Here is a 27,414-nt window from a genome sequence, read left to right as displayed (position 1 = left end):
AAATTTCATTATATAAAGTTACCAGAGCCCTAGCCAGTTCGCTCAGTGGATAGAGTGTCAACCTGCAGACTGAAGGGTCCCGGGTTTGATTCCGGTCAAGGGCATGTACCTCGGTAGCGAGCACATCCCCAGTTGGGGGTGTGTAGGAGGCAGCTGATCGATGTTTCTCTCTCATCAATGTTTCTAACTCTCTATTCCTTCCCCTTCCTCTCTTTAAAAAAATCAATAAAATATATTTTAAAAAAATAAAATAAAGTTACCAGAAATTAGAGACTGCTCGGATCTTCCTATTTCCCCCTAAATTTAATTTATTAATATAAAGTGGTTAGCAATGGTTTACTAGTATGATATGAAATAGTTAACCTAACAAATATTTAAATTTTTAAGTGGGCCAAATGTTTTCTTCCTCTAGCAACATAAAAGGTAGAGATAATCCAATTATTTGTTGCTGAGGAGATTGGTGCTATCTTGATTCTTTAAGTGAGCCTCAAAAAAAAAAAAAAAAATCAGTAACATACTCAAAGTCACTAGTAAGTGTCAGGCATGGAGTCAGCCCAGATCTGCCTGACTCTAAAAATCTACGCTTAGATAATGGGGGGAGGAGGAAAGGGGTGGGTCAATGTATGACAAGATAAAGAAGTTGTATAAAAAATTTATTTCAATCTTCATTGAAGATTATTTACCTCATAAAAGGGTAAACTACCCTGAGGTAGCTATCATACAGGGATTACATTTCCCTGATGTATTTTTCTGATCAATAATTTCAAATATGAAAGAATGACAATAGCAGTTAACAAAATGATTCATCTATCTTTATCTCCAACTACATGCTTTCATTACAATCTGGTTTCATTTATATTCTAAGCAAGAAGCTAAAGGATAGAAACATTACTCTAAAAGCATTCTTTAACTGTTATCTTACAGTATTATATATGCTCTCCATAGTCCAGAAAGATTGCAACTTTTATAACACAATAAAGGTCACTGAAATGTCAGATAATAGATAAGAAGCACAGGCTTTGGAGTCTTCAATTCAGACCCTGACACTTACTAGCTTATATGTCTTCTGGAATGTTAGTAGCAAATTCCTACTTTATTGGGATATTGCCTAACTAAGGGAGATAACAATTATAAAACTCCTAGCACATGGCAGATGCTCAAACAAATTTTAGCTCCCTTTCCTTTGAAGAATGACAGATACATGGAATATCAAGGATACTGGTTTTAAAAGTCATGCTTCATTATTTCCCTCAGACAAACAGTAGCATAACATGAAGCGTCAAGATCAAAAGAAATCAAAAGAGATAAAGTCGCTTCATCAATGTGGGAACCTTCTGCTTTGACATCAATATCATGTTCTTCTATTAGTTGGTATGACAGATTGTGGGGTTGTTTCAAAATCTTTCTATAGCATCCTGGAACGTTCAGTTTCAGAGTAGGTACTTTAAACCTACATGTCTGTAGTCCATCTCTGCTAAGTACTTCCTGGTACCACAGCCCTACTTTGTTCTTTGGGTACTGAACATTGTATCCAAGCACTGGAAGAACCACCTGCACAAGGGAAGGAGGCAAAAAGATACATGAAACAGCCTTCAGAAAAATCAATGATCAAATTTTAAATTTACATTTATGACTGGGTCCTAGATCTGTAAAAACAGTCTCAGAATATAAACGTACAATCAGCCTAAAACATACTATTGAATACCATACTACTTTATTTTTTATGCTAGCAGACAAAGAAAAAAGCTACCTAAAATCAAGAAGGATTAATAATAAACAAGATAACCAATTCAAGTCAGATATTACTAGACAAACCACTGCTAAGGTAGAAGAGATGGAACAATAAGTTTAGGTACATTTAATTAACTAACAGACTTAATCTCTGTGCAGTCACACAATCCTGAAAGCAGATTCTTTCTGTAACAAAGAATAACCTCTACTGCTCAACTGGTATTTTAGTTGATAATTTCACATCCCTCTTACTAATTTAAAAACATGAAAGCAAATAGCAGACAGCAAAAGTAATGTTTATTTTCTCAGCCGCTGATGAGTAGATACTGCATTCTGTGGGGTTTTCCTCCTTTACTGATGACCTCTAGACATTTTTCTTGAATAGTACCAGAGGGTAGTCAAAAAAGAAACAAGGTAAAAAACTCAAATCCACACAATATTAATGTTCAAATTCATTAGGCTAATTGAAAGAAGCCAGACACAAAAGGCCATCTATAATAATAAAAGCATAATATGCTAATTAGACCAGACAGCCAAACGACCTTCCGGATGTCCTTCTGGATGAAGCCAGGGCTGTCAGGGCCGAGGCAAGCCACTGTGGCTGCGAGGGCCGAGCCCCTTGCACGATTTCGTGCATCGGGCCTCTAGTATACTATATGATTCCATTTATATGACATTTTTTAAAAGGCAAAACCATAGGGATAGAAAGTAGATGAGTTGTTGCCCGGGGATGGAGGTTGACTACAAAGGGCACAGGGAAATTTTGAGGAGAGATGAAACTATCTTGGTTGTTGTGGTAGTCATATGGCTGTATACATTTATGAAAACTCATATACATGTAAACTTAGGAGAGTGAATTTTATTATATATATATATTCTAAATTGGAAAGTGGTAAAAAAAAAAAGTGGGGGGAGGGGAACTGGTCACATTTTTCTTTTGGAGACAATGTCTACATTTAGGTCTAAGTGATACTAATTTTTAAGCAAATTTACCTGATGTATTGCATATGCATTAGCCGATTCCTCTTCTTCAGTTACTAGGTGAACCTATTTTTAAAAAACATGATGAAAAATATGGATGATTCTCAAATGTTTCAAATTTCTTCAATTTTCCCTAATTTTGTTATGTAAAATTTGACTCCTATGCTGAATATACATATATCCAAACAAGACCTTTTCACAGTTTATTTCTGGAGGAGCAGACTACATAAAAATTAGAATTATTCTTCCTGCTTTAACCACTGATAACTGAAGTTGGCACACACAGATTTTGGAGGGCAGCTTAACACGTCTTTACTTTTACCTCAGTCACCAACAATCTTTTTCCAAATTACAAAGTTGTTCTTTATTATGCTGAATCAAAAATCTACTTCTGTCCCCAACAAATATCAGACTCTATGGGAAGTGGTGTTTCTCAAAATGCACTTCATAGAACAGTTACGGGTATCACATGTAGGAGGTGTGTGATGTATTACGTTTGAGAAATGTTGCTGCAGGACATCACAGAATAACTAATTTCTCTTGCAAAGGAGAGCTCAAGTTCAAAGGCAGCAGCATCATTCCACAAGGACTGACAGCATCTCCATCTTCCTAAAGCACTCATCGTATACGATAGTGTCCAGATCGCTTCTAAATCTGCTTGCTTTCCCCTTGATTCTCTACCCTTATCAATAAAGTTCCTCCTCGTTTTTTTGGTTTTTCATTTGAGTTGCTTATTTTTAGGTAAATAACCTGTTAAACTGTGATACTCTGAAATGGATATAAAACTCCAGGTGTGATCTGACCAAAATAGATGGGGTTATGATCTTTCCTGTATCACTTCCAGCTTTTTGTCTTTCACAAACTCATAAGCATACCTACAATATTGTTATTTAAATAATTTATGAAAATACCAAAAAAAAACATGGTCAAGTACAAAAGACCATGTTTTGCCTTAAGAGAACTCTCTCCAGGTTAATATCAATCTACAAACATGCTTTTGCTGTATGACTGCTCCCCAAATATGAATTCACCTGTTTAATTGTGCAACTCACATTTCTCTATCTTGCTCATAAAAAAATTAAAAGAGAATCTACCAAATGCCTTGAAGTAAAGTTATACTTGTTAGGCTAGTAATCCTATCAAAAAGGGAATCAGATTCGTTTCCTACCATTTTTAATTATAGATGTACAACATTACATGTCCTATATACTAGTACCACATCTTAAAAATCTTATTCTGCTTTTTTCCTTTTCCTAATTTAAGTTTTGAGCCTCTAAGTCCTGCCTGTTCTTTTCTCAATGCTAACTAATAAAGCATAAATGATTGGCCTTAAAATTATAAACAATTTTTGCTGCTGATAAAAGGAAACTTCGGAATATAAAGGAGAAAATGTTCTCTTTTCTCCTACAGCTCCAAAAGGAAAAGCTGATACAATTCTGAGCACAAAACTCCTTACTAATGTTATGTTGAACAAAGAAACCTACAAGAGGCATGTATTTCAGAGATCATTGCTATATCTTGTCAAAGTAACCTTTAACTTCTGGAAATCTGAATGAAAAAATGGCTGACTTACTAAATAATATACTGCCCAGGTAATATTTAAATGGACAGGTTATCTAGAAGGTGTATAAAAACTTAGAATTTTTCATTATTTATTAGAAGAGGATCACTGACATTTCTCTTCTTCCATTCACATGAGTTAAAATAAAACGTAAGATACTGCTAGGTTTCTTTCTACACAGTTTCAGTCGGTGTCTGTTAAATGACCATTCTTAGTAATTTATCATCCTAGTGATTACTTTCTTGCCTAAATATTCAAAAGCCATGAATATTGAAATGATAAAACTTAATGAAATAATAAAACTTGCTCAGCCTTTACTACCTCTTTTCTGGTAGCAAATTTTCCAGAGAGCTCCCCTCCCAGATCTCAGATGCAGTTAGGGTGGGATGGTTTCAGGAAGGAGTCCTGGCAACACCGGCTTACGAATCACATACTCCAGTCCACAGCTATGGGTTTGGGGAATTGTGACCCAAGTCACACCACGCTGAGCCACTGAGACTCAATTCCATGGCTTTTATTAAAACTACTGAGGGAAAAAAAAGCCCTCTTTTCTGGAGAAGTTGTGAGAAATAAGCGTAGAGTTGCTAATAACCATCTTGCCATTAAAGGAATAAAGTGTAAGCCAGATTGAGAATGAATCTAACAGAAAATCAGCTGACAGCTAAAGAAAATGAGGGATGAGGTAGGACATTGCCTAAGACCCTGGATACAGCTGGGCCTGGATCAATCATGGGCTTCCAGGTGTGAGGGCCAATAAATTCCTGTCTGCTCTTTCTTATGTTAGTGGGAAGTGGGGTTCCTTTATTTGACATGAATATAAATGTCTCTAAGGCATTGTTAAAAAGTAAACAAGTTGTGAAATTGCGCTTATATAAAAGAAACACAGAACATTGCATGTCCTATATACCATTATAATAAAAATCGTCTTCTTTCATATGTTAAGCTTTTAGCCTCTTAGCCCTGTCTTTTCTTTTCTCCGTGTTAACTAATAGAATAAAAATCTCTTTCCTGTGGATATTTATGTGAAAGCATAGAGAATCATCTAGAAGGACACAGGCCCAAAACAGAGGTTGGTTTTCTGGAGGCAGCGGAGGAGATCACAACGGAGCCGTGGCCAGGGTAACAGCTACATCTGCAATGTTCTGGTTTTATTTTTAAGGAAACTGCTTCATGCGTTATTTGTAACCTTTAAAAGAATGTGTTCTTCAAAGGAAGTTTTACTATCTTTGTACCTTTCACTTCACACCATTGACTATCTTATTTTTTTCATTTATTGACGTGTATTGGGCCTCAGCTGACAGCAGAGTAGAAAAGGAGATGAGCAAATACAAGTTAAAAAGAAATAAAATTCCTATTCAGGTTTAAATTGTTTCTAAAATAAGGACTTCAGAAAATTAGTGTTCCTGCTAAGGTAACTACTCTTGGGAAATCCTGATCAAATGACACTTACTTTATTATTTGGGAATTGCTCATCATCACCATCTTCATCCAAACAGACCAAATCACCCTCCACCACTCTTGATCCATAGGTAGCAAGTCTGTAAGATACGGCCTCATTCCAAATTTTGCTGCTATATGCATGAATGTAGAAAATGCGCATAGAATGAGGAAAGGAGAACCAGGCCTGGATACAACCCTCCTCGGTCATGCTAAAGCGATGCAGTGACTCCAACAATGCTCTCTCTCGAACTTTGAATTCTGGCATCAATGAAAGTGTGCCTTTAGCATCCTCTGCAATAAGGAGAAAATCAGTTAGTCAACCACTTTCATTTAAAGGCCAGTTATGAAGCCCTTTATTATGCTTTCTAAATGAGAGTCAATGAATTGCTGCTCTTTTACACCTGAATATGAAGATGTTCAGCACCAACTATAAATCTAACTACACTTGAAGAATTGTTTTTTTTTAAATAAAGACCATTAATCATATGAGCCATTCACATTCCCTGCTTTAAAAAAAACAACAACAAAACCCAAAAAAACAAAAACAGCCCAGCCAGTTTAGCTCAGTGGTTGAGTGTCGACCCATGAACCAAGAGGTCACGGGTCGGATTCCCAGTCAGGGCACATGCCCAGGTTGTGGGCTTGATCCCTAATAGGAGGCATGCAGGAGGCAGCCAAAGGAAGATTTTTCTCTCTCACTGATGCTTCTATCTATCCCTCTCACTTTCTCTCTCTCTAAAAATCAACAAAAACACATTAAAAAATAACAAAAAGTACAGTAGTAATTCCTACTTCAGAATGAAGATAAACTAATTTACAGTTATTAGAGGACTTCATAAAAGAGTATTAAATAAACCTCTGAACCTAGGGATTTAAAAAGAGCTATTATGGACATTTACAGAGAATTGTTTGAATAAGAAAGGGTGATGTCTGGATTACTCAAGCATAATATTAGGTCTCGCTGGTGGGAAGCATTTTAAAATTAGGGACTCTATTGTAAAGATGCTGATGCCAACAGGGCCTTGGAATCAGCATTTTAATAACTGTATCAGGTTTCTTATGAACATTAAAGTGTAAATATCATTCAAATCATTGCCATAAGGAAATGATCTTCTCAGGACTCTACAATAGAGACAAACAACTCACTTTGAATTTTCTTTAGTATCACTTAGATTACTCATAACAATTTGAAATGCCCATATTATTTATAGACTGTGCTTTGGCACAAAAATATTTCTCTCCTATGAATAATTACATGTTTTTATAATATGTACATACTTAAAAATACTGGAGATTTTTGAAAACTGGAATCATTTATTTTAATGTTAGTTAAATTTAGTATGCACATGTATGTAGATCACAGATTTGAATGAATCTAAAATGGTATGGTTGCTGTTATTATTACTTAAATACAAGTAAGATTTGTTCAGTATTTAGTATGTGCTAGGCACTATTTTAAGAGCATTACATCTTTTATTTCATTTAAATATCATAATAGTCTTCTAGGTACTATTATTAGCTTCATTTTCAGGTGAAGAAACCAAAACAATGAGGCTAAATCATTGCACAAGCCCATACAGGTGGCAAGTACTAAAGGTGAGCGTTACACTCATATAAATTGACTCCAGAACCCACACTCATAACTAGTTTTCTTTAGTGTTTCCTATTAAGCATTCTGCATATATATCATCCTATTGAGTTAGAGTTTTCAAAATCAGTAGTCAGGGCTGAATGGCAACTAGATCAGAACCAATGCACAAAGTATCAGACATAACAAATGTTCTTTTACTTAGTTTATTTTTCCATCTCCTCTAGTTGTAGTAATTATATACTTCCATCAGTACCAGTTTAGAATTGGGAACTCCTATCTCCTCAGAGGATTTAGGTCAAGAAAAACTAAGATGCCATCTCTCCCCTCCAACTTCCCTGCAAGCAAGATTTAGAACAGATAAAAGGAGTACATGGGGCATATAATAAAATGATTAAATATAGAATATATTAAAATCTATTTCTTATCACATTTGTGTAGCAATGGATGCCCTTCTGCTGACATAGCATTTATATTATGTAACTGCATGGCTATGTATGGGGTAAAGAAACTTTTAAATACCAGTTTGAAGAAAATATTTCTTTGCTCTATTTACAGGATCATCCAAATCTTCTGGTGTAAGAAATAATTTTACAGCCTTCACCTTTAAAAATCAAGCAAGCAAACACATGTTACATAAAAATGACAAATTACTTACTTTAAGAAAAACATGCCTCTTCAAAGAATAGGCATTTAACAAATGCCTATTTGATATTTGATGCTACAATTTTATCTTTAAACTTCCAAGAATTAAATAATCAATGTTGCCCTAGCTGGTTTTGCTTGCTCAGTGGTTAGAACACGGCCCACAGACTGAAGTGTCTGAAGTTGGATTCTGTTCAAGGGCTTGAACCTCTGTTGCAGGCTTGATCCCTGGCCCCAGCTGAGGCTTGAGGGAGGCAACCAATCAATGTGTCTCTGTCACACTGATGTTTCTCTCTCTCTCTCTCTCTCTCTCTCTCTCTCTCTCTCTCTCTCTCTCTCTCTCTCTCTCTCTCTCTTTCTCTCTCCCCTCCGTTCCCTCCTTCCCTTCCACGCTCTCTAAAAATATCAATGGAAAAAATATCCTTGGGTGAGGATTAACAGCAACAAAAAGTAATCAATGTTACGTTCAGAAGTAAACTTCTATACAAGCAAGCTTATATACAGGTTTAAAATATTGTGGACCAGAAAAAGTGCTCTCCCATATCTTCCACAGTTTTTCTTCTGTCATTCTTTACCTCTATTATATGAATACAAGTGTGAAGTAATGACATAAAACTCAAACTTGACCAACATACACAACAAAAATAGGGAAGAAAAGAAGCATAAGGGAATGGCAAGCCACTAATTGCATTCCTGTTCTCAAGTCTCAAAATTCATTAGTTTTAAAAATAATTGCCCAATTCTTTTTTGAAATTGCCAACTTTAATATTTTATTTTAAAACCTAAATAGATGAAAATATGTTCTTAAAAAATAGAGACATCTACTAGTTCCTGTATTTTATTACTGTCTCTAAAACTGTGATTTATTTCTAAGTATATGTCTTTGAGTGGCAATACTGACTACAAATTTGCAGAAGTGGTCTGCATCATTAACTGTCAACTATATTTCCACGTACAAGATAATATTCACATGCACAATGCTTCTCACAAGTGCTGTTACTATTCTTTTCTCCTCCACTCAAGAAAACATACTATAACACAAATGAGTATGGCACTATCATATGAATAATCTTGCCTTTGAGCAAGTATATAATTTTTATAGATTTGTCAGTTTTGCATATTATGTGCACTTCATGCAGTGCAAAACTATGTGTATGTATATAATATGTAATTATATCCTATCTAATAAAAGAGAAACATGGTAATTGGCGTACAACCGCTACCCTACCCATTGGCTAATCAGGGTGATATGCAAATTAACTGCCAGCCAAGATGGCGGCCAGCAGCCAGGCAGCTTAAACTGAACATGAGGCTTGCTTGCTTCAGTGACGGAGGACTACAACGTTCCCCACCTGCCTTGCCGGCCTCTGACCTGCAACTCTAAGCAACTATGTAACAAATATAGAAGCTAAACAAAACCCCAGAAACCTGCCCAGAAGGGTCGCAACATTGTAAACAAAGGCCAGAAACCACTTTCGGCAGCGGAGGCCTAAGAGCTGGAGCCGAGCTTCAAAGCTAAAGCTGGCCCAGAATAAAAAATAAAAAAAAAGAAAAAAAGGAGCAGTTGGGAGCTTCCGTCACCCGCCAGCCTAAAAACAGCCCTCAGCCCCTCACCCAGACTGGCCAGGCACCCCAGTGAAGACCCCCACCCTGAAGGATGTGTGACCAGCTGCAAACAGCCATCATCCCCTCACCCAGGCTGGCCAGGCACCCCAGTGGGAACCCCCACCCTGATCCAGGACACCCTTCAGGGCAAACCAGCCAGCCCCCACCCGTGCACCAGGCCTCTACCCTATATAGTAAAAGGGTAATATGCCTCCCAGCACCGGGATCAGCGGAGCCGAGAGGCCTCCCAGCACCGGGATCAGTGTGACAGGGGGCAGCACCCAAACCCCCTGATCGCCCTGCGGCTCTGTGTGTGACAGGGTGCGGCGCCCCAATCCCCCCCCCGCCACGGGCCCTGCTCTGTGTGACGAGGTAGAGCCATAACCTCCCCATTGGCCCTGCCCTGAGTGTGAGAGTGGCGGCGCCCCAACCCCCTGATCGGCCCTGCTCTGTGGGTGATAGAGGGCGGCGCCCCAACCCCCTGATGGGCCCTGCTCTGTGCGTGACAGGGTACAGAGCCCCAACCCCCCTGATCGGCCCTGCTCTGTGAGTGACAGGGGAAATGCCCCAACCCCCTGATTGGCCCTGCTCTGTGTGTGGCAGGGGGTGGCGCCGCAACCTCCCCATCGACCCTGCCTTGAGTGTGACAGGGGGAGGTGCCCCAACCTCCCAATTGGCCCTACCCTGAGCGTGACTGAGGGTGGCATCACAACCTCCCGATCCGCCTTGCTCTGTGCATGACAGGGGGCGGTGCCCCAACTCCCCAATCGGCCCTGCTCTGAGCCCGATCAGGGGCTGCACCTAGGGATTGGGCCTGCCCTCTGCCACCCAGGAGCAGGCCTAAGCCAGCAGGTCGTTATCTCCTGAGGGGTCCCAGACTATGAGAGGGCACAGACCGGGCTGAGGGACCCCTCCTTCCCCCCAAGTGCACAAATTTTTGTGCACCGGGCCTCTAGTATAAAATATAAACTTTAAATGTATATGTAATTTTAATAATTGGGCAAATGTGGCCTCTTATATGTGACATTCATTTATACTAGTAGTTTCATTTGAAACTAATCAGATAATTTTTCAAATCTGCTGTTCCCTTTTTAGTCTCTAGCTTTGGATGAATTCCTATCTTTTATATAATCTGATACCAGATTTCTAAAATTATAGGTACTACTTTACTCTAAATCTCTTATCCAGTTTACTCAGAATGTGGTCAGTGTTGGTCAATTCTCTGTTAAGTCTCAAACAATATTGCACATGGCACACAGTTGGCTTTCTTATAGTATGATGCCAAGAATCTAGTAGCTGCTCAATATATGTTCAGTGATATAGAATATGGTATATATGTGTGTGTGTGTATATACATGTGTATATATGCTGGGCTAAGAAAGCAAGGAGCTGGCTTATGAGTAAGTGCAACTGTGAAAACAAAAAAAAATCATATTTTTAAGAATACATACCATTTCACTCTTCAGCAAAGCCAATCCAATTTGATCTGTGTGAACTTTCCTTCCTATCCCAAATCTCTGCGGCCCATAATAATTCACAAACCCTTTATGCTATGAATAGAAAGAAATCAATTCATTAAAAGTATATTGGTAGGGACTGCATGCTTGTGCCCCCCACCCCCCGCCCCAAAGTCATATGTTGAAATGCTTGAGGAGATAACTAGGTCTTGAAGATAGAGCTCTCATGAATAGGATTAGTGCCATTATAAGGAAAGGCCACAAAGCTAGCTTAACCTGCTTTCTGCTATGTGAGAAAACAATGAGAAAACCATGTTGGCACTGTAACTTCATGCTCCCAGCCTCCAGAACTATGAGAAATAATGTTCTGTTGTTTAAAAGTCACCCAGTCCAGGGTTCTTTGTTATAGCCCTGAACTAAGACAAATAAATACAATTATTGCATCAGAATATGTAATCAAATCTTTCTCTTCATATTTATTTTAATAAAGAATCCTGTAATCAGCAATATACAAATGGGGACCAAATGGTCTGAGAGATGCTAGACAATTAAAGAATAAATGATTAAAAGTTAGAAAATAAGCTGAGTGAAAAAGCTTTTAAAATGTTAGCTTTTCATTAACATTATTGAGGGGTTTCCTGGGATGTGGGACTTTTGGTGCTAAAATGGGGCAAGTTCTGGGAAAACTGGGATGAATTAGTTACCTAGCATTATATCTGATCTTTGCCCTGAGCTCTTTCTGAATTTGAGATTCTGCTGTCTGGACATGTTTGGAATAAAAAAACATATTTATTTTCAAACCCAGTTCATCTTTCAGCCATCTCAGTTTCTGAAAGCCTGGGCCAAGACAATAACATGGTGTCACTTCACCAAGAATAGAAAATTGTAATTTATTACTACAACCATTTAAAGACTTTGGTCAGTGGTTAAATATATTCTCACAAAGGAAACACCAGGCCCAGATGGTTTCTTGAAAGAGTCTTCCACACTCACTCTATGAAAGAAGTATATATTTATTCATTCAACATTTATTATTGAGCACCAACTCCAGGGCTGTTCAATAAAGATGCTAAGACAATTTGTTATTGGCATGGTACAAAAGGCACCCTTACCTCATGCTATTCACGAAAATCAATTGCAGATAAAAATAAATACTCCCTGTATTAAATCTCATAGTTAACATTTTAACTATTTCAAATTTGAAAAAAACAATATAAGATAATATCGTAGAATAGCCAGAAGAATTTTAACTACCTCTTCTAATTACTTAGAGCTGGAAATAACAAGGTTTATAGCAATGAGAGACATGACCTTCTAAAACAAAACTTCAAAGACTTCTTACCAGTATTTTCAGGGCTTCTCAACTCCCTTCCCTTATTATGAGAACTAAAGAAAAGTTGGCTAATGCAAGTATTATTCCAAATGGGGATTTTTATAATGAGCAGTTACATATCCATAAGTACCAAATGAGACAGACAATAAATGCTATCAGAGTTTAGACCCCTCTTTTGGTGTTCTGAGCGTCCAATTTCAATGTGGAGAGGGAGTTCCCACGCCAACAAGCAATTCTCTGACATCAGTTGTGTGCCCCACCATTCAACTCAATTCTGACACTATCTACTCAGAGATAGCATCAGATGCTACAGGTTAAGTGGTCAGTCGTACAAGATTGCCACCCCCACCACCTTCAGAAGCCAGGTCAGTCACATACCCAGGCTGCACATGTGCTTCTGATGACCTGCTGTGAACTGAAGGTTACAACAAACACTCCTTGGACTTCAGACACCAGCCGATAGTTGAGGTTGTTACCTGGACTTCTGACCAGCTTGCTTTAAATTAGAAGTTCCCAAGACCCCTACCTCGCGTTCCACTAACTTGCTAGAGAGGCCTGCAGACTCAGAGAAACATTTTACTGACCAGATCACCAATTTATTATAAACTCAGAGTTATGTGACCCAGGAATAACCAGATGGAAGAGATGCATAGAACCTACGTGGGAAGTGGTGCAGAGGTTCTATGCCCTCTCCAGGTGGGCCAATCTCCCTGCATATTCAACTGGAGTTCATCAATCCAGAAGCTCTCTGAATGAACCCTTCTTTTGGGTTCTTTTGGGTTTTTATGGAGGTTTCATTACAGAGGAATGATTAATTAAATCATTGGCTGCTGACAATTGATTCCACTGTCAGCCCCTACCTCCTCCCAATACAGGGGGTGGTACTAAAAGTTATAACCCTGTAATCATAAAGTTGGCTCCATATAAAACCAGCCCCCATCCTTAGGGTCTTTACAAAAGTCATCTCATTAACACAACAAAAGACAACTCTATCACTCTGAACACTTAGGAAACTCCAAATATATATTTCTTATAAATCACAATATAGCACCTCTTTCCTTTTGTAAGAAAGATTATTTTAATAACAGTGTTTCAGGGGTGAAAAGAATTTTAGGTAGGTCTAGAAAAAAAAAGGGAAAACTGTTAGGCAAGATAGATAGCTGCTAGGGATGGAGGAGGGGAAAGTGAGTGTGGAGGGGGGGGGTGCAGTTATCTCACCCACTGAACAAAGAAGTCAGCAGTCTTGGGACTTGCCAAGATAAAATCGCCAGATGTTCTCATACATTATGGGAAAAGCCACAACAATGCAAAGAGGGACCTTGAAATCTAGTCTGGCAGAGGAACCTTGAAACCTATACAGGATGTCCCCCCAAAATACATACACCATATATATATATATATATAAATACTTACTTTATATATAAATACTTTTCATTTTCAAAATGTAATAGCAGCTAGAGCTATCAGCTGTTAAAGTGTGTATACATTTGGGGGCGGGGGGGGGCACCCTTATAAAACCCTTGAACCCTCACCAAGCAGGGCACTCAGACTAGCTGAGTTGCCCATTTGTGCTTTATGCTTTATAAATTCGATTGCTTTGTTTCCTTAATAACTTCATTTGCTTTGTTCAATACTGCTTTCTGTCACTAGTCTGGAGAGAGAGAGAGAGAGAGAGAGAGAGAGAGAGAGAGAGAGAGAGCGCGCGCTGAGGAGGGGAGAGCCCCATCAGACTCAAGTGGCTCCTCCAGTAACAAAACTGCACATGGAGTATAAATTAAGAGAAATCCTATACACAGGTGAATGTGCTGGTTTTAAAATCTTTAATTGGAGGATATTTTCCTGACTCTAAGACATAACATTGATTAAAAACAGTTTTTGTTTGTTTTCCTAGGGGGGAGGCATAAAATTGTATAAAAAGGTCTTCATGGCCAGAAACTTAGATAAGTTTTTCTCAATGTTAGCTACAGAGTAGAATCATTTAGGGAGTTATTTTTTAAAATACTAATGCCTAAACTGCATCCCCAAGTGTTCTTATTTAATTGGTTTGGGGGGTAGAGATTCACTGCTGATAATTTTTTAAGCCCCGCACATTGAGAATTACTGTCCTAGATAAGGAGCTGGCAAACTACTGACTGCCAATGAGTAAAATCTTGCCCAACACCTGTTTTTGTAAATAAAGTTTCATTGGAACATGGCTATGTTCAACCATTTACGTATTGTCTATGGCTGCTTCCACACAATAGCAATAGAATAGTTGCAACAGAGACCATATGCCTACAAAGTAAAAAAATATGTATCACTGGACCTTTATAGAAAAAATTTGCTGACCCATAGTCTAGACCAGTGGTCAGCAAACTGTGGCTCAGCAAACCAGGGCTCGCAAGCCACATGCGGCTCTTTGGCCCTTTGAGTGTGGCTCTTCCACAAAATACCGACTTCTGCGCATGGGCCACAAAGTTTGAATTGCACTGTACATGCGCGCCCACATGTGGCATTTTGTGGAAGAGCCACACTCAAGGGGCCAAAGAGCCGCATGTGGCTCGCGAGCCGCGGTTTGCCAACCACGGGACAATCTGATTGAAGGCTATGGTTGTATACATATATTTAAATGCCTGGCAAATGTCATTTAAAAATACATGTTAAGTAATTTTTTTACTGTAAGACATAATATAATGTATATAATGTCATTTGTATGTATTGCAACAAAATTCAAAATTAAATTGAAAAGAAAAAAAGAATATGTATAATTCTAAAAGATTATTTTCCAAATCACCAAAGATTTCTGAAAAGAATTACTAAACAAAGTTTCCAAAAACATTAATCCCTTTCCCTAAAATATTACCCTATATGGGAGATGCTGAAAAACATTCTTCTTAGTTGGCTTTATTTTTCCCCATCTCTGGGAAACTTTACACATTTTATTTTTTAAATTATATTAAAGTTGTTGTTTAATACAAAAATGTACTAAAAAGAAAATTTAAAAATAAGCCAAATGGTCCTAAATATCATTTAAAAAAATAATTATACAGGCCCTGGCCAGGTAGCTCGGTTGGTTGCATTGTCGCAATATGCAAAGGTTGTGGGTTCGATATCTGGTCAGGGCACATACAAGAAGCAATCAATGCATACATAAGAAAGTGGAACAATAAATCTCTCTCTCTCTCTCTCTCTAATCAATAAAAAATTATACATGTAAATAAAAAGAAAAGGTAAAAAAGAAAAAGTTTATTCTCTCACTTCAATGTAAATAGAGAGACTATCAAAATGTTCCTATAATGCTCTTTTAAAATTGAGTTTTCTTACCTTAACATTTTCTATTGCCTCCAAAATTCTCTCTCTCAGGTTTGCAGAATCATTTACTTGGTTTTTTAAATTTCTGATGACAATATCAAAGTGATTTCCTTTGAGCTGACCAAGTCTAAGGGAATCATCTACAGACCGAATATTAAACACATTCATTCTTTTCTTTTTAATTTCTTTTTCAATATCTTTCAACCTATAAATGACAAATAATATAGACTCAGTTAAATCTTACATTAAAAAATATTATAAGTTTTGAATGACAGTTGCCAGGTAATCACTTACATCATAACACTAAAACAAAAATTTTTTCCATCTTCCAAAGTTAATGTTAATTCAACAAATGTGCACTAACACCCCATTATTATAGGATTATGTTAACCAGTTATTTTAAAAAACTGGGACATGTATTCCTAATGTTATCAACTCAATCTATGTAGACTTTTTGACGTTTTAGTTCAAGTGATATAATTTCTTGACTGTTCTTTTGCTCTTCTTATTCTTAAATTTGTTCCTTTCCTCTCTCTTCCTCCAACATTAAGAAGAAAAACTACTAGCACCAGAGGATTTCCCCCAAATTATGCTCTGAACTCAAACTTCCCATTCTTCCCCAGCATCTAAAGAACAGGCCCCAACTATCTGCAGGACTTTTAAGAGCCTGTACGAACTGGTGTTAATTGTTCTTTACATTCATATCTACTGTAGTTCTTAAGGTTAAACTGTTTTATCAGACAAACTGTTTAGCTTATTACCTCTCCAAATATAGCTTCCAATTTTCTGCATTGTCTAAAACCTTATTATTACTTGACAGGTCATTAAAACCCCACACCCATACGCCAAATCAAAGAACTCTCTCCTAGGAACAAATAATACTTGTCTTTGGGTAATTAAAAACCAGCTTTTGGGGACCCTTTCCCACTCCCCATGTGGGAGTCCATTCTGTGGGACTCTTTCCCTCTCCCCATGTGGGAGTCTGTACTTGTTCAATAAATCTCCACCTCTGCTATTAAAAAAAAAAAAACACCCCAGCTTTTAACATCAAATACCTTTTAACATCTAAAGTCCTTCTCTCTTACCTATACTGCACTTTTGATCATAAAAAGAAAATTATATACTTTTTTTGGTCCCTCATACTAGAGCTTAGAAGCATTTACCTGCAAATAGTGCATACTTAAACATCTACGACTAAGGATTATACATCTATATTACCTCAAATTAGGTTCAATTTTGGCCCAATGATCAACTTTTTGAAAAGTAGCTACAGGGCACAGATTTAAGTACAATAATATTAATCACAGTATTATTTACAGTGAAATATTGAAACAAATTTCTATTTCCAAAATTAGGGAAAAGTTAAATAACTTAGCATAAATAATGGAAAAAATTTTGAAATATTTCATGACATAAATTTTCTTAAAAGGATCTTAATTTTATAAGTAAAATATAAATTGCAAATACAATATAATTTCCACATATATAAAAAGTCTTTGTACAATGTGTATATATAGGATAGTCTCTGAAAAATACATGGAAGGTATTTTTTGTGGCTCAAAATATTATTGTGGTTCTTTCTGAGTAATGGAATTATCAGTGACTTTTAATTTCTTTTTTATATAGCATTTTTTCTATTTTCTAAATATACAATAAACATGTCTTTCTTTGACAATACCAAAAATACTTTTAATAATCAATTGAGCTCAAGAGAGGCTAAATTTGAATGCTTTACTTTCTATTTAGATTTATTTTAAATATAAGGAAGCACAACAATAAAAGTATAAAAGTATTATAGTAAGTAGGAAAAAAAGATTTGTAAGACACTGTCCTGAATATAAATGCATATTTGAATATAGAACAGGATGTTTAGAAACAATTTGATCATTTAAAATCAGCCACTTCTCAAAGTTAAAATTACCTATATTTGCAATGTAAATTTACTAGAAAACTATATAGAAAATAATTATGTTATCAATGTGGAATGTGTTGCTCAATAAGTCTATACTCAGTAAATTAACATTAACGAGGTTAATATGCTCCTAGAATTATTCAGAGTTTAATCCTATATTTTCTTTTTTGATGCAATAAGAAAAAAATTTATCTCTTATCAAGTAATGTTTTATTACCTCTCTGGAGTCACTTTTCTAACAACCATTGCTTGATAGGTGATGGCTTTCTTGTCTTTAAGGCCTGCGTAACTAAAATCTGAAGGAATCACACCAAGTATGACAGCTAAAAAACCAATTGCTTCAAACATTTCTAGATTTTCTTTTTGTAGGGTAAAGGCTGGAAAAAAAAATCTGAGGTTACAAAAAAGGCAGCTACCACACATCAAGTACATCCTTAGCAGACTAACAGATGAATATAATGAATCAAATCATTAATTTAAATGAGTATTTTTTAATAAAAATACAAAATCTGTGTCATACATTTCAGTGGTCATTTTTAAAATGCCAATTGGCTCATTAAAGGTTTATAGAAAAAAAGTCCAAATTCCTTAGTTTGACATTCATATTAGGCCCATTCTCCCTTTTCAGTCCCCACATGTGCCACTTCAATTCATATACCCTATAATACTGATAGAGAATGTCTCATAATCCTTGAGTGAACTAGAGCCTTTCACAGCTTTGTACTTTTGCACATCTGAGTTTCTCTGTCTAAAATATATGTTCCTTCCACTTTGTTTGCCATACTTCTATTCATTCTTCACAATCCAACAGCAGCAGCAGTCCTCCCTCATATTTTTTCCAGGTTACCAACTCTGAATGCTCCCAAAGCAGGGATCATGTGTGTTTTATCAACTATTATATCCTCAGCTTAACACATAAGTATTCAAATACTTGTTGAATCAATGAATAAGTGAACTCCACAAGGAGATGATTGCTTCATCTTGCATGTCTCCACAAATTGTCATTATCTGTATCATGACAGTTAATACCATGTATTAAAATGTATCTCTTTATGGTTTATCCACCCCATAGACTTAGAGTTCCAGGCCAGCAAGCCAGTGAATAAAACAATGCATGCTTCATAGTAGATGGGAGTGAGATTGTGGAGATGAGAAGGAGGTCCAAGCCCACCAAAAAGGCCCCCAATACATTGACCTATATACCCTGCCAGCATTGACAGTGACAAAATACAGCAATCCTCAGTTCACCATATATACCTATAAGATATTTCAGGCCTGGCCGGTATTTCTCAGTGGTTCTAGCATTGACCCACCGACCAAAGGGTCACAGGTTTGATTCCCAGTCAAGAGCAGGTTCCATCCCTGGCCCTGGTTGGGGTGCATTTGGGACGCAATCAATCTAGGTTCATAGGTAGATAGGTACATACATACATTTTTACATCTTTCTACTTGCTGGGTCATGTTTATGTTTAATGTCCATTTTTCTTAGAACACTCTTCAGAGAGGCCCATTGCTGCTGTTTAAAATTATAATTGCACACTTTGAGGGCAAAGTGGGTTTACAGTTATTTGTATGGGAAATAATACAATGATTAATAAATAACAATCTGTTTATATAAAACCCTAATATGCAACTAGACCGAATGGCGGAACCGAAACGAACTGAACAATTGGTCGCTATGATGTGAGCTGACCACCAGGGGGTGCGCGCGGAACATGGCAGGTGTTGGCAGCAGGCAGCAGAATGCGGAACATGGAGGGCATCAGCTGCGGCAGGATGGTGGAGCAGGTGAGTGGGGGCGCCAGACCAAGGCAGGGTGTCGGTCGCTGTCATCGGGGTAAGCCTCTAGTAGTTACTGAAAATTCTTTGCTCCCACGTGCCGTGGTCCCGCCCAGAGCTCGCACCTGCTGCCAGTGCTGGAGCCGCTGCTCACACCCTCTGCTGGCACCAGCCCCACTCGCACCTGCAGCAGGTGCCAGAGCTGCCACTCGCACCCGCTGCCGGCGCCCAGCGCCAGTTCCGATCACCTGGCACCGTCAGCGGGTGCAACTGCTGGCCCCAATCGCCCCTGAGGGCTTCTGCACCTCCCCCTGCTCCTGAGGGGTGATCAGGGCAGCAGACACTGCTCGCACCCACTGCTGCCACTGGCCCCAATTGCTCCACACAGTCAGGGGGTGCAAGCAAGGCCGGCACCATTAGCGCATGGAAGTGGCGGCTGTGGCAGGAGCAGGGCTGGCAGCAGACAGGGGACTGGGGACCGTGGCAGGAGGGGCCAGGTGGGGATGTTGAGGATGGGCCGAGACCTGCCCCTGTGTCCACCGCAGCCTCATGGCCCACAGTTCCTTTCAAGGTGCACAAATTCGTGCACTTGGGCCCTAGTGCAATAATAAACTTCATGTTCTGTGTACTCAGAACTGCAAACCTACTTTTGCCCACCCTGCATATGAAATAGCTAAACAAAGCTTGTAATATCCATACTTTGGAACATCATGTAGAATTTAAAAGAATGGGGAAGAGATACATGTTCTTTATATGTCTATGTAAATAATCTCTAAAAACAGAAATAGCAGGATTCAAAAATACACATAATGTATATCACTTATGTGAAAGTTTTAAAAATCTGCAATGCAACGTAGTATATTTTCAATGTTTCAGTTTTTATAATAAAAATATATTTATATTTTTACCTAAATCCTTAAGAATTGTTAATGTGTAAAACTATAATTTCTGAAGAATATTCAAACACTGTCCACTATTTTCAACTTTTTTTATCACTAGGGTCATTAATTTTTGTACCACCATAACAGCTTCCTAGATTCTCCAAATTTTCTATTACAGCAGTGATAAATTAAATGTACTATGACTCCTGTTTCTTAAAGAACTGATAAAAGAAGTAGAGGAAAGGAAAGGATCATAAAGTTAATTCTGTGTGCTAAATCACAATTTGCTTTTACACTTTCAGGGTATCTTGACCAATGGATTTGAATATAAACCTCTGATTTTAAGTTAGCTGTTTTATCAGTTGTTTCAAATAAAATAAAATTAAATTAAATTAAAACCCCACATTTAAAATGTAGAGATTATAACCTCAAAAATAGTTCAGCCATTGTCATGATAGGATTAATTATAGAATTTAAATAAAATAATCTGGGAAGAAAGGTCAATAAAACAAAAATGATCCCTGCTTTGGGAGCATTCAGTCTTGGAAAAGAATTTGAGAAAGAAGTGCTGCTGTGGTGGGGCCTGAAGAAGGAATAGGAGCATGACAAATAGTCAAAGCAATAGAAAGATCAAAATATCAAATATGCCCTGACCGGTTTGGCTCAGTGGATAGAGCGTCGGCCTGCGGACTGAAGGGTCCCGGGTTCGATTCCAGTCAAGGGCATGTACCTGGGTTGCGAGCACATCCCCAGCAGGGGGCGTGCAGGAGGCAGCTGATCGATGTTTCTCTCTCATCGATGTTTCTGACTCTCTATCCCTCTCTCTTCCTCTCTGTAAAAAATCAATAAAATATATTTTTAAAAAAATATATCAAATATTTTCATATCTGTCCATAATGTTTTCTCTTTTTCAACTACATGCCTGTGTGAACTGAATTCTGTTCATTTGCTTCAGTCAAAACAAAATATTACACTAGATTGCAGGAAAAGAAATGAGAATACAGCTGACTTTTTTATGTCAGATATTAGATTTATAGAACTATAAAATAATAAAATCCTCACTAATTTTTAGTAGAAAAATATGATCATTTTTCATTAAGTGAGGAGAAAAAGATCAAAAATATGAACAATGCAATGGCAATAAATACATACCTGTCAACAATTCAATCTAAAAGTCAAAATAAACGAACAAGGAGTGTAATGAACAAAAAAAAACCTTGATAAATAAAATAGAACCAGGTGGTCAATGGGAGGAAAAGGGGGGACATATGTAATACTCTCAACAATAAAGATTTAAAAATAAATAAATAAAATAAAAATAACATAAAACCAGAAGCATGGAAACATGGAACAGACAGATGAATCTCAGAGGGAAGGGGAGTTGGGGGCTGGGGGGCGGGGGAGGGGGGGGAAATTAACCAAAGACTTATATGCACATAGGCATTACCCCTGGACAAAGACAATAGGGCGGTGAAGGCCTATTGGGGTGGGGTGGGATCCTGGTGGAGGAGGGCAATGGGAAAGAAAAAGGGGAGGACATCTGTAATACTCTCAACAATAAAGATTTTAAAAAAGAAAAATTAAGGGCATTCAGTAGAAACCACAGAAGGATCCTGCTATGATAGTAGAACTATATATGACAGGCTTACAGCAATGTTTACGCTGTACCTCCTTTAATAAAACTCAAAATGAATCCTCAAATGTATCTGCAAATTACTTCCTACTTGCTAAAGCAAAGTTCAACGCTCTTTAAAGGAAGACAACAAAAACTGGGTACTCAACAAAGTAACACACAATGTTTGACCTAAAAAAAATTACTAGACATGCAAAGAAGGAGAAAAATACGACCCATACCCAAACAAAAGTCAGGCAATAAAAATATACCCAGAAATGACAGAGATGGAATTAGCGGACAATAGGTCTTTAAAAATAAAGACCTAGTCAAAATAGGCTCAAAGATTATAGGAAAACGTGAACGTATAAGAAATTGAAGACCTCAGAAAAAAACAAATGAAACTTCCAGAGCTGAGAAATGCAGTATATAAATGAAAACTGCATTAGATGCTTAAATCTTTCATAAAGTTCCTTCTTCAATAATGTGTTCTAGCAAAAGAGTATGGCGCCATCTAAAAAAAAAGTAAACATAGACTTGCCATTTGATTCAGCAATTCCACTTCTGGGTATACACCAAAAAAGGCCCTGAAAACAGGGACCTGAAAATATATTTTTACAGCCATGTTCATCGCAGCTAAAAGAGTGAAACAGCCCATATCCATTGGCAGATGAATGGGTAAACAAAATGGGTTATCTTCTTACAATGGAAGATTGCTCAGCCTTAAAAAGAAAAAAAATTCCAGCACATGTATAACATGGATGAACCTTGAGGACCTTAACCTAAGTGAAATAAGTCAATCACAAAAGGACAAATACTATTGTATAACTCCACTTACATGAGATATCTAAAGTATTCAAATTCATAGAGACAAAAAGCAGAATAGTGGTTGCTAGTGGCTGGGGGGTAGAGGTGAATGAAGAGTTAATGGGAATAAAGTTTCAATTTGAAAAGATGAAAAAGTTCTGAAGGTGGATGGTGGTGATGCTTGTACAACAATATGAATGTACTTAATGCCAATGAACTGTACACTTTAAAATGGTTAAAATAATAAGTTATATGTTACATATATTTTACAACAATTAAAAAATAAAGCTTTTAAAATGTTTTTATTGAATTTTTAGAGAGGGATAGAGAGATGGAAACATGAATGAGAGAGACACATCGATCAGCTGCCTCCTGCACGCCCTGACTAGAGATTGCGCCTGCAACCCAGGCATGTGCCCTGACTGGGAATCGAACCAGGGACCTCTTGGTTCATGGGTTGATGCTCAACCACTAAGTCACAACGGCTGGGCCAAAAAATGAAGTTCTTTTCGAAGTGTTTCAAAGTCCTATTTTTTGATAGAACTACTTATTAAGGGATTTTTTTAAAAGATGACCTACTTTTGTTGTTACAAAATTTGGGATAGGCAATGTTTATCTATCTCTTTTTCTTTGTTCGTGGACTTGTAGGTACACTGGTTATCTTCATACTATCCTCTGGTGAACCATCAATTCCTCCCTTTAACGTATCCCTCCAGTCATTCATAGTTTTTGTAAATCTAATGTAAACCAATATGCACAAAGTTTTCAAAATTTTTTTGGTTTAACTCAAATTAATACCTTTAGAATTTCAAATAATAAAAATCTATAGATGCTTAAATCACTATAAGCAATTCTTCCCCCTACATATAAAGCTAGTTTTGTTTTCCCTTCTAAATAGATCTATCAGCATTTATTGCATGCCTCATGTGTCAAGTCCTATGCTAGCAGCTTTCTCATGGAAAAGACAAGTCACACAACCAGACAGAAAGTTTCAGGAGAGAAGGCACTAACATTTGAGTAACTGTTATGCATTAAACATTTTCATTAATTATTTCCTCTAATATCACTGTGAATTATAGTTTATTACCCCATTAGAATATTATTATGAATTATACTTTATTATTACCCCATTTTAAAAGTACAACCAAAAGTTAGGAATTAAGTAACTTGCCCATGGTATTATTTTTCTCCATTTTTTACATTTGTAGAAACTAAGTCTTAAAGATATTAAAAAGTTCATAAATATTTTTATAAAATAAAATCATAATGTAAAATAAAACCCACACAGTTTCAAGGTCCAAACTCTTTCCATTTACACCACAGAGTCCCTATAAAGTACAATCTTATTTCTGTTGCACACATATCTGGGCAAATTTGGGTTACTGTTTTATCTGAAATACTTTTCTATATAAATTTATAAAACATGACCATATGAAACATCTCCCATCCCTCGTGGAGGATTAAACATGATCAGCCAAACTTGTAGAGTGAGATTTCATCAGTTCCATCCCATCCTAGGAAGTGAATATATCCCCTAAAACAGCGATTCTCAAAATGTGGTTCCCAGACCAGCAGAAAAAGCACCACATCTTCTAAATCATAAACTCTGAGAATAGGACTACAGAAATCTGTTTTAAGAAGCCCTTTTGGTAATTAATTATAACACATGCTAACATCTGAGAACCTCTTCTCGAAAAGATGGACAGAGCCAAAGGAAGGAGCTCCCTGTAAGTTTTCAGGGTTGTGAGGTTCAACTGTCTTAGAATACAAGGTATTCTCTTTACTTTCTCCACCATAGCAAACATACAGATACTTAATTCTAATTAAGATAACTTCCAAAATATTATATCAAAATTTACTCCAGCCCTAACTGGTTTGGCTCAGTAGATAGAGCATGGGCCTGTGGACTGAAGGGGCCCAGGTTCGATTCCAGTCAGGGGCACATGCCCAGGTTGCTGGCTCGATCCCCAGTAGGGGGCATGCAAGAGGCAGCCAATCAATGATTCTCTCTCATCATTGATGTTTCTATCTCTCTCTCCCTCTCCCTTCCTCTCAGAAATCAATAAAAATATATTTTAAAAAGAATTTACTACAATAAAACTAACTAAATACAAAATAACTGCTTCAACCTTATATATTTCAGACTGTTAACTATAAATGTCTGTGTTAACCTATCACCAATAGGGATAATTTCTACAATTAGTGTAATTTTAAAGTCTTTTTCGCCCATTAAGAACAGGCCCACATATTTTTTTTCAATATCCCTCTGGACAAGTCCATTCAATTCATTTGAATTATTCAGCTTTCACTGTTTTTTTTTTTTTTTTTACTGTCACAGTTTTAATTAAGCTTATCAAAGAAAATGGTAATAATTTATCAAATTACCTGTGTATATAACTTTTCTTTCCTGGGATTCAACAGACCTTTTCCTGTGCTTGTGTGCTTTTTCACGAAATCTTACCGTTATCACTGTATTTGGATTACCAGCATTGTAATTAGCTTCAGGAAAAGATTTGGTTTCCACAAGGTTTCCAAACTTTTTGTTGACAAAATGGTGAACAGCTTTTCTGTGGTCTTTGTTTGTATCAGGTTTAAAGGTAAATTTGGAATTTTCTTTCTTTGCATCCAAGTATTTAAAAAAGTCAGATGCTTCTTCTTCAGATACCAAGTGACAGAGTTCTTTATACTCAAGATTTGGTTTTACAACAATTTCACTGTTTTTTCCTACAGTTATTAAAAAAGGGAACTTCTGCCGAATAGCACTATGCAAAATCGCCCTCCGGTTTTTGTCAAGGATTCTGCCCAGTGAGAATTCAGGAGACGGTCCAGTCAGCTCACTTTCAGAATTCCATTTCTCTTTTATATCACAGGCAAACTGATCCAGTAGTTCATTAGTTTTTTCATCCAACAAAGAGCCTAATGCATAAACTCTTTCTTCTTCACCTTTGGAAGTTCCATCATGGATAGCATCTTCCTTTTCTGAACCAGACTGATGATTCTGGTCATCATCGGAGCACCGGACCAATATACTGACTTTCTGGTTGCTTCCCTCTTCAAAGACTAAATTTTGCAGACCTAGTTTGGTTTTTTTGGCAAAATTATTTGGCTCAGGCAGTCCTTTACTCATCTTGTAAATAAGTTCATCAGTGGCCTTATTAACTAACTGTCCCCGCTCATCAATCTCAATAACAACAAAGTCACTTGGCGAGCTTTTTATGGTGCCATGAAATCCGACATGATCAGTAATGAAACATAAAGAACTAAACCTTATTCTAAAATCTGTATCCTCTTCCATTCTTAAATAACAAGGCCTACAAAAGAAATAAAAGTTTCTTCCGTTAGTTACCAGAAAGAAAAGTTGCAGCTAGCCAAACTAAATGTTTGCGGGGTTTATTTAATTATCTTTATCCCTTACAATCCATAAGAGCAAGAGCCTTGTCTGCCTTACTCACTGACTATCTCATAGTTAGAACACTGTCAAGCACATGTGGGCAAGCAGTCAATAGTGATTGCTGAATGAATGAAACGAGTACACAATAAGAACTGGAAGAGTGAAGAGGAAGAGAGATGAAGTCTGCCTCTGTTAACCAGGAAACGCATAATGCAAGAAGTGGCCATCTGAGTCCTCCACACTGTCCAGGCGATGGAAATGATGCCCCTTAGAATCATACGCAATGTCAGACAAAATACGCTATGTGCTAGAAACCCGAACAGCCCAAGTTCAGAGCAGCAGGAGAAAAGACGGTTGGGTTAGTGACAAACTATGGAAGACACTTGATGCCCTGCCAAGGCCTTAGCATCCACTGAGGGGTCCAAGGACGGCCGCGGGAGGTGTTCGGGTGGGAAAATGACACCGTCCCCGGAAAGATGGTTTAGCTCGATGACTGCGGGCACTGAGCAAGGCACACCTGACGAAGAGTTAGGAGCTGGAAAGCAGTGTCACCAAGAGCACGGCTGTAAGCCTGGCCTTGGAAAGAACAATGCTGCACTCTTTCCCCAGCAAAAGGACGGGGGCATTCTAAGCTGGAACAACTTGGGGGGGGGGGGGCGCGTTTCCATGAGGGAGTGACAACCAAGCAGCCTGGTAAGAGTGGGTCCACGTGGAGCTGCGCACCAGGTTCCTCAGCTGCAGATTTGCTGACGAGGGTGCGGGGTGGAGAGGGAGAGGACAGTCTCACACACACACACACACACACACACAGTTGGAAACAGCTGGTTGAGGGCAGATTCCGGCAAAATGATAGAAATGGAGGCAGGGAGCCCCTTTCCCCTCCTGCTCTTACTTCCCTAGACGCCAAAGCTCGGCTGAGCTCACTCCTACATCCTAGTGCCGTCCCCAGGCCACGGAGCTCACGTCTGCGGCGTCATGCCCTGCGGCGCGTCCAAAAGTGCCCCAGACCCCGCCGGGTTCTCCCTCCCTCCCTCCACCTGCCTCTCCCTCCCCCACCCCCGCCTGCCCAAGGCGAGATATTGGCCCAAGTCGCCTCCTCTTGGGGGTCGAGAGTAGGGGGCCCCAATGCCAATCACGTCATCGCCCCACACACAAGCCCGGGATCGCGCAAGGAGCCGGACCCCGTCTACCTCACATACAGGTGAAGGCGTCCACCGGCACAAGCCAGGGCGCCTGCCGGGAAACACAATATTTAGCCGCCGACAGTGGCGTATTTAAAGGGGCAGGCTCCGACAGTGGCATATTTAAAGGGGCAGGCTCCCCACTTAAAGTAGCGCCTCACGCGAGACCTAGAATTTCTCACGTTGTGGAGCCGCCTGAAGGCTCGGAAAGGCGGGGGG

General features: G+C 38.2%; 1 protein-coding gene across 6 annotated transcripts; it reads right to left on the bottom strand.

Annotated features, from left to right (window-relative positions):
- Nucleotides 1–181: 181 nt before the first annotated feature.
- Nucleotides 182–27,306, bottom strand: PUS7L (pseudouridine synthase 7 like). Of its 6 annotated transcripts, none has more exons than XM_036300937.1 (9): nucleotides 27,214–27,306; nucleotides 25,009–25,934; nucleotides 17,762–17,921; nucleotides 15,645–15,837; nucleotides 11,003–11,101; nucleotides 7,824–7,905; nucleotides 5,724–6,004; nucleotides 2,725–2,778; nucleotides 183–1,551 (listed from the first exon to the last, which is right to left on the bottom strand). In XM_036300937.1, exons 2-9 carry the CDS (start codon nucleotides 25,916–25,918, stop codon nucleotides 1,225–1,227), a joined length of 2,106 nt encoding a protein of 701 aa, XP_036156830.1. In that variant the 5' UTR covers nucleotides 25,919–25,934; nucleotides 27,214–27,306; the 3' UTR covers nucleotides 183–1,224. The 6 variants fall into 6 exon arrangements, with proteins under 6 accessions (XP_036156833.1, XP_036156830.1, XP_036156831.1 ...); XM_036300938.1 differs by having other exon boundaries at nucleotides 27,205–27,248; XM_036300939.1 differs by lacking the exon at nucleotides 27,214–27,306 and adding an exon at nucleotides 26,907–27,021.
- Between the last annotated feature and the right edge of the window lie 108 nt (nucleotides 27,307–27,414).

Source organism: Myotis myotis, unplaced genomic scaffold, assembly GCF_014108235.1.
Source record: "Myotis myotis isolate mMyoMyo1 unplaced genomic scaffold, mMyoMyo1.p scaffold_m19_p_3, whole genome shotgun sequence".
Taxonomy (NCBI): Eukaryota; Metazoa; Chordata; class Mammalia; order Chiroptera; family Vespertilionidae; genus Myotis; species Myotis myotis.
Note: the sequence above shows the minus strand (reverse complement) of the source record. Positions and strands in the feature narration are given on the sequence as shown.